The following is a 12332-nucleotide window of genomic DNA, read 5'->3' as shown; positions in this document are numbered from 1 at the left end:
CTGCACCAAAGAGTGACATTTGTAATCCATCAATCACAAACCAGTAAACTCTGTCACACCATGCATATAAGCTGAATTGCTGGTTAAAATGAACACAATATTATTTAGTTTTTTTCCCCACTTGAGTGAAGCAGTTCACTGTTTTTATTTTCTTTTTCAAAACGGACTTACAGTTTCACTTTCTAATCGGGAACCTTTAAAACCTAAAGTCCTGCACATGCATACAGTACATATAGCCAGACTCTAGTTATTCAACCTCCATTACTGTAAGAAAGCACTCCCATATAAATACACAGACGCATATTTATTTTTTTTTATAGTTTAATTGAATAAACCAACCTGTGGCTGCAGAGGATTAGTGGTTGAGATGCCTCAAAGTCATGCAGCTCAGCTGGCTTCAGTTTACATCCTCATGGGTTTTAAAGAGTGTACTATAATCATAGAGGTTTTTTAGCTACTCATTGTCATATTTTCTCATTATGTTGTTAGGAGGAATATGACAACATGTCTGGAGGAATGGATATTTATTGGTTGCGGCAGTTACATGTTTTCATTTGATCTGTTTTTATTACTATTACTAGGATTATTATTACATGTTTTCACGCTGAAGTGTTGCTGGTAGGAAGGAAGGACAGACAAAAGAACATTCATCTCATCAAGTTTGTAGATTGCATTTATAATATTACATTTTTTTCTGTATGATGTTTTTACTCTTGAAATAAAGAAGAGGTGTATTTTAAATGCTTGTTGGTGACTGGTGTGTGTGACAGAACTTCTTTTGAACTGTAAAGACCTAAAAATGTTGTTAAAACCCCTAAAGAATCATCAGCAGTAGCCTTTCTTCTTTGTTAGACAACATCGCTCCCTAGTGGTTTACATTGTGATGCCACCAAGTGGCTCAGCAGCACTGACTCTTCCCACAAATACCAGTCTTGAGTACTTTCTAAACTCATAACCAATAGGCTGACGTGACGGCAGACGTCTCTGGTATCAATTAACCTGCACAGCTGCTCAGAGGCTGTGTGGCTCTAATAGTCAGAGACTAACAAGGAGAGAGTGAATGAAATAACATTAAAGGAAACCTAAACTCTACCACAGCTGCTCTCCTAAGAAAATTCCATGCAGAATGACACTGAGACTCAATCTACAGCCATTATGCAAATATTGTATCTTCCTTGACACAAATGATAGCATCTAGATTAAACAAAGGCAGTATTTCAGATATGACAAATAATAAAAATGTATCACCACAGCTCTTTTGTAAAAATGTAGATTATCACAATAATTCTTTTCACCTTTTGTGACACATTGTGGCACACACACACACACACACACACACTACTGGACATTTAAAACAAGCCTTAAAAGCCACCAGAGTGGCTGAACACACAGGTCTGTCCTTGTCTGATATGTGGCTCAGCTTAAGGAGAGCTGAGCAAAACCCAGACATCAGCTGCTGCAGTTGTCCAATGGAATCATTAACAGAAACCCCTGTTGTGAAGCACCGTGTCGTTTCATTTCGTTCTGTCCATGCATTATAGCCTTTCAAACATAACAAAAAAACCTGATCTCTAGAAATCCTTTAAAGACCTTGAATGCCTTATGTACAAGATGCACTACATCAATTAGATGTTCATTTATAACCTTCAGTCATGAAAACTGTGGTTGCACTTCTTCAGAAAATGCACTTCTACTGGTTACTAATGGAAATCTGAATGCATGAATCAGTTATGCTAAGACTTTTGGCTGTCAGATAAGATTTAAACATGTTTTTCTGGTTTTAATTTCACATGTGCTTCTTCATAGGGACATTTCAACCCTCAGAAGAACTGTGCTCGCGAAAACAGACAATTGGCAAATATTTAAGATTGAAAAGTGCACTCTTGAAGCAGGCATCACATTTACTGGAGGAAACTGGCACTGAGTACAGTACTTGTCCCCACAATCCAAGATAGTTTCAGGTGATTGATCAGAGTTGTGTTGTGGAGATTGGTTTCGATGAAGATGGTTTGCTCTTCTTGGTGAGGTTACTGCGGGCATCCCGCCCAGCCAGGAAGTAAAGGATAGGGTCCAGACAGCTGTTAGCACTAGCAAAAGGTCGGGTCACCTTGTAGGCCACACTGGAGGCCTCCAGCAAATTACAGCTGATCTGATGAACACATGAAAATGAGACACACATGAGGTTTTATTGTCATTATAACAGACATATTATTAGTAAAATTAAAAAGTTGTCCTCACCTGTGCTGGATTAACCTGTCTTAGGTATCTAAAAGAGTAGTAAAGACTCCGGGTGAGGTGAAAAGGGAGGAAGCAGAGCATGAATGCTGCTAGCACAATGATGATCATCTTCACTGACTTCTGCTTGGATTGGTGTGCTGCCAGGCGTCCCCGCTCACCCTCAGCTCCCGCTTCGGATCCCCAGCCAAGCTCTAGAAGCTTCCGCACCATGAGGCCATAGCACACCATCACCACCATGAAGGGCAGGGCAAACATAAGAACTGACACGACTGAGCTGTACACCAGGAAGTCATCAAAAAGCTCTGGGCTGGTGGTGTCATAGCAGGTCTGCTTAGTGTCCGTGGTACCGCTGCCTCCTTTGGCACTGAACCACAGAAAAGGAGATAGGAGTGATGAATGAAAGGAGATAAAATGTATATTTGTTTGGTAGCAAGTTGGTTGCTCATTAAGTGTGCCCCATTGAGGCACCCTGAAATAAGGTATTTGGCTGAATTGATGTAGCAGAATAATCAATAGTCCCCAGTTTAACAGGCTTCCAAGCACAATTAATTAACAGTGATATAAGCAAGGGAGGAATGACAGGAAAAGGGAAGACAACTACTCAAATTCAAATCACCTAGTTCTTGAGAAGTAGAGAATAGGTGCCTGGCAGAGTAGAACACAGGCCCACACTGCCACAGACACCAGCCTGGCCCGACGAGCGCTGACCCAGTTGAGGGAGCGGACGGGATAGCAGATGCCAACAAACCGATGCAGACTGATACAGCACAGGAACAGAATGGAACCTGCCAGAGTGATAGATATTCAATGTGTTTTTTTCACATTATTTCATTATATTATGCCATATTACTTCAGCATTTTTGGATATCAGTACGTATTTTTTGGTATTTTCTTCTCATGATATGATACAGTATGATATACATTCCATAGTGTACCATAGCATAATGTGTTCTGTCATGTCAGCTTGTAACTCACTGTGTTGTCTCAGGTCAGATCATATTACATCATACTGTACTGTATTACATTTTGTACTGTATTACATATCAAATTATGTATCGATGTTGGATTTGAATAAATCTATATTGTATGTCTGGGAATAATGCACTCAAATCTTTGATCACATTATGAGTCAGTTTGGATAAAAGTGTAGTTTTGCTTCTTATCGTATTATAAATTATTGTATGCTATCCTGCCATTCTATTGTACTATGTAATGTTTGTATTGTAATATATAGTATTTTAGTATGGTTTTGCACTATATTGTACCACATTGTATCATATCAGCGTATTGTATTGTAGAGTTGAGTATAAGGTGTCATGTCAAGTCATGTCGTAGCATGTTGTATTGTGTCGTGTCATATCTTACTGCATCATAGTGCATCATAGCCTAATGTAACGTATTGTATCGTAGGGTAGAAGGTATGACGTCATGTTATATCTTGCCGTATTGTATTTTGTCATACCCCAGTGCAGCACATCCTAGTGTAACATTATATTGTATCGTATAGTATCATATGTCCTGTTGTATTGTATCTTACCAGGGCGTGTCTATAGTATGGTAGCCTCATGTAGCATAGCCTAGTGTAGCTTTCTGTAACATATAGTACTGCATTGTAGCCAAATGCAGCATATATTGTGTTGTGTTGTACTGTATCATATCGTGATACTGTCTCCTTACGTTACTTCAAATCATATATTATATCATATCATGTTATGTCATATTGCATCGTAAAACCTTCTTGAATTGGATCACTTTGGTTGATATCATTGCATACTACTACCACTACTTCTACATTATAGCATTATATTCAGTACATTGCTGTGTTGTATAGGACTGTACCATATAAGTTGGCATAAAACAGGAAGCGTATGAGCTTGCAGAAAGGTTCACTGAAGGGCCAGTCGTTCTCGTCTGCGTAGTAATAGATGAGGAAGGGCAGAGTGAGGATGTAGAGTGAGTCGCACATCGTCAAGTTGAACATGTAAATAGTGGAGGGCTTCCAGCGCTTTGTGCGGAACACGATCACATATAATGCTGTGGCGTTCAGTGCCAGGCCAATAACAAAGACCAGGGCATAGCTAACAGGAAGGAGAATGTACTTAAAATCTTCTTGAAATTTACAGTAGAAAGCACTGACATTATTTAGATTGGTCATGTTGTTGTCAAAGGTGGCCATCTTGGTCATGAGAAGACCTAAGGAAAAGAGAAGCACAAAGGAGGGAATCATGAATAAGCTGCATTTCAATTTAGAAGTGTTTTACTCAGCCGTGATGAAGTTATCATACACAAACAAATAGACAGCATGGAGACACAGGAAATGGGTATGACCACGAGAAAGTGACACCAACCTAGATTACATTTTAGGATAACCCAAGTCATCCACTCTGGCATGCCTCAGCAGCATGGATCAATATAAATCATGCCTTGCTGAAGCGTAATCGACCGGACCATTTCACAATCAAATTTACACAATGCAGTTTATAGCTTGAGTCATCCCATTTTAAATTCATTGTTCATTTCACAGAAAGCAAATCATTTAAAGGCTCACTTCCTTTAATCGCGTTTTTATTTCTGAGTGGGTGGTTGAGTAAATTAAAGGGGAATTGTGAGAGATAGAGAAAATAAAAAAGGCATACTTGGCCTAAATTGCACCTATGTTAAATCATAAACGATTATCATATGCTATCCTTTTTCCTGTGGAATAAATTAAGTCTATAAGTAAGTAAGTAAGTAAAATATAGAAAGAAGTGAGATGTATGGCTGCAGTATAGTAGTACTGTATACTTACTTACTTAGAAATACATATCTGTCCAACCTTATTGCCTCTCCTTTCACCTCCCTCAAAAGAAAAAAAAATTAACATATACTTGCTGCACAAGACTCAGACAAAGATTCACTTATAGCTACTTGCGTGACAACAACTTTTTACAAAACCTTTTACTGCACTACTTTGCCTGTCACAGTTTTCCAAAACCTCATGGCTGAGAGAGGGAGAGGAAGAGACAGAGGAATAACTCAAACCAGACTTTGTTTTGAGACCAGGTTCAAACGTTTCGTTCTGTTTTACTCACTGGCACGCACAGTGCAATGTTGTCTCACTTAACCATAGTCCATCTTTTGCTTCCTCTAGAAATATATTTGTTTATCTGATTTTCTGTTTATCTAAAATTCAAACTGGCAATGCAAATGTCTGTGATACCATACGACACCTTAAACATCTAAATAAGACAGAAGTTGCCAGACTTACTTGTTTCTCAGTTGACTGATAAGTTTATCCTACAGCGCTCTTTTTCTTTTCTCTGACATCATTTTCTCTTCATAATAAACATTGATCTCTCTTTATCCAGCCTCTTCCTTGCTATGAACCCTTTGCACACTCCTCTTTTCTCTCCAAAACAGCTGCAGGTTAAATTTAACAGTTAACAGACCTGAGACAATGCAGCCCCCTTTGTGGTCCCCCAAATTCTTACCATGCCATACCGAACGGAACGCAACATACTATTCAGCAATGAAGTAGTTTGTGTTCATTTTAAATAACCACAATGTGCTCCTACATATACCAAAAAGCCTCCTCCCCAGAGACAAAACCCCTACGACGCATCAAAGTACTCACACTGTATGATTGATATCGCCTTTCAAAGACTGTCCTGCATTGACCATCCTGTGTCATATGTCCTCATTCTCATGAACAGATACAGTACATATTCAAGTGTGTTGTTTGTGGCTGAAGGCGTACCGAAGATACTGAGTGGGTGGAGGACCTGTGGAGGTGTTTGCCTGACTGACAAGTTGGAGCCTGTACTCAGTGCATCAGCAGTTGGGCCTGAGGCTGAGATATTAACTACATGTTAGTCAAACGTACAGTGACCAGGACAAGACTGCCCCCACCTTAAGCTGTTCAAATATTTATTTTTTCAGTTTGGTAAACATTATTTTAGAATTTGAAAGTAGAAAAGGACAAAGGTAGTTCTTAAATCCTATTGAGACGAATATATGTGATCACTCCTATGATAAGTATAGAATGAATTAGAACAAATTGTTATTACACTAAGCTTATTTCAATTTTCACCACCAATTCCAAAACAAGCCTTTTGCGGACAGGCAAAGCTTAATACAAACACAACACTATTAGCGTGAATAATTTGCAAGCAAAAACTATGAAAAATCTCCTGCTATGCAATCAAAGATAGAAATAGTTAAATACAGGTGAATAAGAAGCTTCTCAGCCCAAAGACAGAAAACTTCCATGAGACAAAAGGAACTGGAGCACACCGATTAATTCATAGCATTTAATTGTGCAAACTGACTACACTACTGTGTACTTTGACTCTCTATCAGAGTCAAAATGGAAAAACACATCAGGCAAATAACAAATCGACATACACGCATACCTAGAGCAGGTGAATGATTGCCATTGGATAATTGGTTGAGCAGAATTTCAAATCTACTGAATGAATCCAAGGTCGGGAATTACCTCATGTCTTTATCCATTTTGACTGCGATGTCTGTCTGCACAATCTAATGAATAGTGAATTAAAGCCTGTCCTCCAGTCCCTCTGTCCCTGGGAAATAAACATGTGGTCCTTTGTGTCCCCACAGAATACAGTGGGCTTGACAACCATACTGACAAACAGCATGAAACACCAATATACAAAGAAGGATTTCTCACATTTTATATATTCAAAATATTCCATGTGTGATTCAAAACTGACCACCTTGGCCCCTTTTACTAGTTCTAGTTGAATCACGTGACTGTTTTACTGTAAAAATGTCTTACCTTAGTATAGCCAAAGAAATATAGATGCTCCTAAGCCAAATCACGAGAGGAATCATAAGCCAAAAGCATCCTGGCAGAATCCTAACAAATACAATATGATCCAACAATGGCTGTCAGCCATTTTCCTCTGTGCCACTGACAGAAAGTTGTATGTGTTTTCTTTCTCTGAATGCGAGTGTGTGCATGTATTTGAAAATGTGTGTGTTCGTTTGAGCATTATATTGAGCTGAAAGGTGAGAACGAGTACTTAATGTCTTACCTACCCCAGAAGCTCTGTATTAATGATTACACAGCCCTTAATCTTAACCTTGGCCATGGCACGTAGGAGGCATGAAATAACATCTTTTCTTTTGTCTGATCAAAATTACTGCTTCCAGGGACTCGTATTATTTCCACACACTAATTTTTTTTGTAAGACATTGTTACTCTAAAAACTTAACAACCATATAACAATCTGCTATAGTTTGGCATTGGTGGCATCAGCAGTGTGAGCAGAAGTATTTCTGGGCAACAAAAACTGCATTCCTTCCCATCAGTAACAAGCATGTCTTAACCTTGAGAAGTTTGAGATTTCAACTTCACATAAGGCACTCTTGAAAGAGGAACTAACACAGTGTAAAGACAGAATCACATTTTACACAGGAAGACGTAGACCTGATGCAATTCCTTAAGTTAGAAAAGATCAAATATCGCTTTAGAGGGTTAACACAAACAATTCATGCAACATGGGACCCTTTAGTATTTTGTTTTGAAAGGCTTGAGACCCTTTCCAAAAATTAAGCAGATACTGTAATTTTATTCTTCATGATTAGCCATCCACAGGAACTGCTTATACACACTAGAGTGGTGTGATAAGAACTGCCTAAGTATATATAGTTTTCTAGGTCTTTGAAATGTTAATTTGTACATATGTATATGTTTTATTTTATTTTTTGTAGCTATGAGTGCTTGTGTGTAGATATTTTCTCTACATTATTTCATATGGGCACTAAGGGGAATGTTTGTGAACAATGCTCCTTTTCTTGAGTAGAAACATAAAAATATGCATTAAGAAGGTTTAGGCAGAGACCCAATTATGTTGGCTGTGCATGTATCTATTTACATTTTTAGTCTCCCCTCTACACTGCCACATCATTTTCCTCATCTCACAACCTAAATTTCAGTAGCTGGCTAATTTTAAACCATGTGAAAACACACCTAACACACAAACATACACATGAATGCTGCACTAATGCATGCAGCCACCTTATCAAACCAGCTGCTGCTGGTGCCAACTCATTACAAGGGTTTCAGACACCCTCTATTGTAATGTATTCCTTTAATTGTTCTCTCATCACTCACATCCAATGAACCCAGTGACCCTATTTTATCCTGTCTACTCCCAGATACAGATTTTTTGTTGTTGTCGAAAGGTACACGATAATAACAGCACAAAATACCCTACAATAAATCAATTATTTATTTGAAATGCATTATCATTTCATGTATCAATGTTTATTTTGACGTGTATCTGATACCTTATGCCTATCTAAGAATTTCGGCTGGATTCGGCTGAAAATAATATCCCAAGCATCCATGACTTGGCGAGACTTTCTTTGTCTATAGGCCTATTCATTTTTAAAATACTGCTTTCCGTCATGGTTCAATGATCGATTTCTCCTTGATCGACTGCGGTTTCTTGTTGCTATGCAGGTCTGCAGGACGCAGCCTCCTGTCAGTGTCAGGCTTTTCTCCTTCAGCAGACCGGAGCAACACCCTCGTGCTCAGAGGATAAATAGTCCCATTTTGTAGTTATCATCCTTAATGTGATCTGGTTTGGTTTGAAACACCTTTGCACACGCGTTAATGAGGTTACTGTCGACGCCAGGCGAGACGGGGGCAGAACAAAAAAGGATGCGTCTCTGCCGCCAGTGTTTTTCATCACTCGCCGGCTGCTGTGCCGCTCTTCACCACTTAGGGGCGGCCTTGAGCTTAGTTTCTGGAGGGGTTCCCCGTTAATACCCCCCTCCCCATCCCTTCCCTGTGCCTTTTCCTCTCCGCCTGTCTGCCGTCCTGCTCCACAACACAGTACAGTACACACCAGTCCTCTAGTAGTGGCAGAAACCAACACAAGTGTGTCCAGTCCCCCCTCGCAGCTTCAGTCTCTGCTCTGTACAAACCAGCCATCTACCATCAATCATGGCCGCCGGAGTACAAATTTAACTCCCGTCTTTCCTCCCTGTCGTCTGGAGGGGAGGACTTTGGTTTGAGGAAACAAAATATTAATCCCACACTGATTTGGATTTCCTCTCGGAATTACAATACATCTCACAAGGGAAATACCATTCATGTCAATACTCCAAAATGCAGCCGCCGCCGAGGAAGGTGAGTGATATCCAGAGTCCGTTATGTTTTTAGCTGGGTCGCTGTGCGGACAATGACAGATAACAGAGGGGTAACACCAAGATGTGGATGTTGGCTTTTACTAAACACACACAGAAAAAGAGCGTGTGGTGCTGCAAGGCGTAAGGAAATTAAAGGGGAGAAAGCAGCTTCGCTAGCCAACATTAGCAGCGTTTGCTAGCTAGGTTAGTCGGTAACCTAGTGACATTAATGTGCATCTGTCCAGACGTTACAGCCGTCAAACGTCAAAATTACGCTCACAGCTAGCTAGAGGAGGCTAGTTGGGCTAACATGAGACATTTTATACAAAGCAGCATGCTAGTAAGAGCAAATGATACTGTGGTTGTCCTTTTAATACGTCCTGTAGTGGAAATAACTTTAAATGAAAGGAACATGTACAATAGCGTTTGCACGCTAGCCTCAACTTATGGCAGTAACCTTATAGCTAGTGATGTTACAGTAATTAAAACACAGTCAGAGTGATGTTAACACACCGGTGGTGTTTTTGCTAATGTGTATAACTTATTTAGTGAACAGACTGCACAGCAAAAGCTGTCGTTTCTCCACTTTGTGATGCTTCTCGTCTCAAGACCTTCATTCCGTCCAGGGTCACATTATTTCATCACAGGCTGGGCTGACAAAAGCTTAACACACACACACACACACACACACACACACACACACACACACACACACACACACACACACACACACACATTGAGGAGACATGCTGGCAGAGCCACGTCTGATGCTGGCTTATTGATTCTGTTTGGGCTGTGAAAAGACCACAATCCCCTTTAGCCTGGTACCCAGTGTGTGCACAGAGTGTGTGTGTTGTCAGGAGGGAGTGTTGAAGTTGCTTGTCCATGGCTTTCTGTGAGTGTGTGTGTGTGTGTGTGTGTGTTGTCCTAAAATAGATGCATGAGAGCCAATTATCCTGCTGTGAAGCTCTGCACAGTTTTCTCTTAATTACCACATATTCCCCCAGTGCCATTTATGCTCTGGGTTTGTACACACAGACTGGCCCTGAACATGTCACATCATGTCTGCAGAGCACTTACACACATGTGAACAGGTCCTTTCATCATCCGACCACTGTGGTCGTGTGTGATCAAGCACACCATTACCATCATATTAATTTTGTAACATCCCATTTGTCAGCTGTCAGTTTCTTTCCCCGTTTGATTTTCTGTAAAAAAAATACTTCCAAGAATAAAACAGAATCTGCAAGATAGTGATGTGTTACTCCCTGCCAATGAGCTTGGCACACTCAGTACAGTCAGCCTACAGCACCACAGCCAGTGTGTATCAGTATTTGGCTGTTGGATACTAATAATTTCTCTCCCAGTGTGGCACATACAGCCCCTTAAGTGTTTTGTCTGCGTCTCAGCACATCTGCTTACAGGCTGAGCTCATTTGACACTCATATATTTGTTTTATGTGGTTTAAATTAAAGATGGCTACTAATGAGGCTGATAAAAGGCAATGCTTTTATCTAATATAAATAATGACACATTCAAGGGTTGGAGGCTATATTTTGTGGAGCTACATTTTAAGGTATTCCTTTATGGATCGGACAATAAATCTAATGCATCACGTTATTGAGATTGTGAAAATCTTCATCTTTCTCAATTTTCTCAAACGGAATTTCCCCTCTGGGATTAATAAAGTATTTGATTGATTTGATTGATTGATTGATTGAGCCACCGTGGTGAAAAGGAAATATGTGCACTGTTTGAGGAAAATTTGATGTTTGGGTTACATTACAATACTTTTCCTAGCGATACAGACCTACCTGCAGCCTCAACTACCACCACACCAGCTGAGCTCATCTCCTCTAACATGGCCTTTTAACATACTGAGTATCTCCTCTTCTCCTCACCGACCATCTCACTTTCTCAGTCTCGTCTCTCCCTTCTTCCTTTCTCACCCTTCGATTCTTCCAACACCCTCCTCTCATTTTGTCTCTTCCATCTCTCTCTTTCTCTCCCCTTTTGCCCTTCCCCTTTGCGCCCTCTCTCCCTGTGGTTTTAGATGAGTGATAGAAGGTGAAATCAAGTGAAGTCATTTTGCCCTGATAATGTAATGAACCACTCCTTCCTTATCTTCAAAGACACAGCACATGAAAGAAAGGAGCTCTGCAGTATGTGTGTGTGTGTGTGTGTGTGTGTTATGTTGTTGATTGTTTTGTCTAGAACAGTCATGAATTTGCCCACTGTTACTCTGGTGAATAGCTGATGGAATTCACCCGACAATACACAATGACCATCACAGTGGCTCTGTATTTGTTGGCAGGGGTGTGTGTGTGCGTGTGCTTGTTTGTGCGCATATTAAGGGAGAGCTCTCTGGCTTTGTTAGCTTTTTGCAAGACTGTGTGAATGAATGCAGGTTACAGCCCCTGGTCTGACCCCCTCAAATGAATAAATGTATGAAGCGCTGCAATTAGCATCTTCTCCTAATGCACATAAATGCTGTTGTTGGCTCTTAGAGTGTCTTCAGTCACCTCAAAGTGCAAAAAGCCTCCTCCAAAAATCTGACAAAACCTGACACCTGATTGTTATGTTGATGGATTAGTGATGGGAGTGTGTATATGTGTGTGTTCCTTTCAGGTGACTGTAGAGCTAAGCACACTTTAGATAGATGACAGGTGATTGGCAGATAGATTGATTGATGGGGTTAAATTGTGTGTGTGTGTGTGTAGGGCACAGTGACTCAGGAACCAAATACTACACAAAAAAAACATCCAGAGCTTAAGTTCCCCTTCTGCACAGGCTACATCTTGGAGCTAGATAATCCTTTGTGACAGATATGGATTCAGTGACAGAAATCACAGCAGAACAATGATTCACCTTATTAGTGCTTTCGATGAAAAGAGTGACTGAGTGAGTGAAACAATATTTTTGCTCTGCATTTTCAGTGATCTTTGGAGGATGAA

The 12332-nt window shown here is 40.2% G+C and overlaps 2 protein-coding genes across 2 annotated transcripts in view; one reads left to right on the top strand and one right to left on the bottom strand.

Annotated features, from left to right (window-relative positions):
• Positions 1-1825: 1825 nt before the first annotated feature.
• LOC139200464 (P2Y purinoceptor 2-like) lies at positions 1826-4414 on the bottom strand. The gene is made up of 4 exons (XM_070829766.1): positions 4078-4414; positions 2855-3023; positions 2254-2587; positions 1826-2149 (listed from the first exon to the last, which is right to left on the bottom strand). The coding sequence occupies exons 1-4, from the start codon at positions 4412-4414 to the stop codon at positions 1970-1972; spliced, it is 1020 nt and encodes a 339-aa protein (XP_070685867.1). The 3' UTR covers positions 1826-1969.
• Positions 4415-9193: 4779 nt separating this feature from the next.
• LOC139199989 (F-BAR and double SH3 domains protein 2-like) overlaps positions 9194-12332 on the top strand; it is a 57677-nt gene continuing 54538 nt past the window's right edge. The window contains exon 1 of the mRNA XM_070829211.1: positions 9194-9379. Within this exon, the coding sequence (XP_070685312.1) occupies positions 9359-9379 (21 nt within the window). The 5' untranslated portion in view covers positions 9194-9358. The remainder of the gene's footprint in view (positions 9380-12332) is intronic.

This window comes from Pempheris klunzingeri, chromosome 4 (genome assembly GCF_042242105.1).
Source record: "Pempheris klunzingeri isolate RE-2024b chromosome 4, fPemKlu1.hap1, whole genome shotgun sequence".
Lineage (NCBI taxonomy): Eukaryota > Metazoa > Chordata > Actinopteri > Acropomatiformes > Pempheridae > Pempheris > Pempheris klunzingeri.
This window is presented reverse-complemented; position numbering and strand designations above follow the sequence as displayed.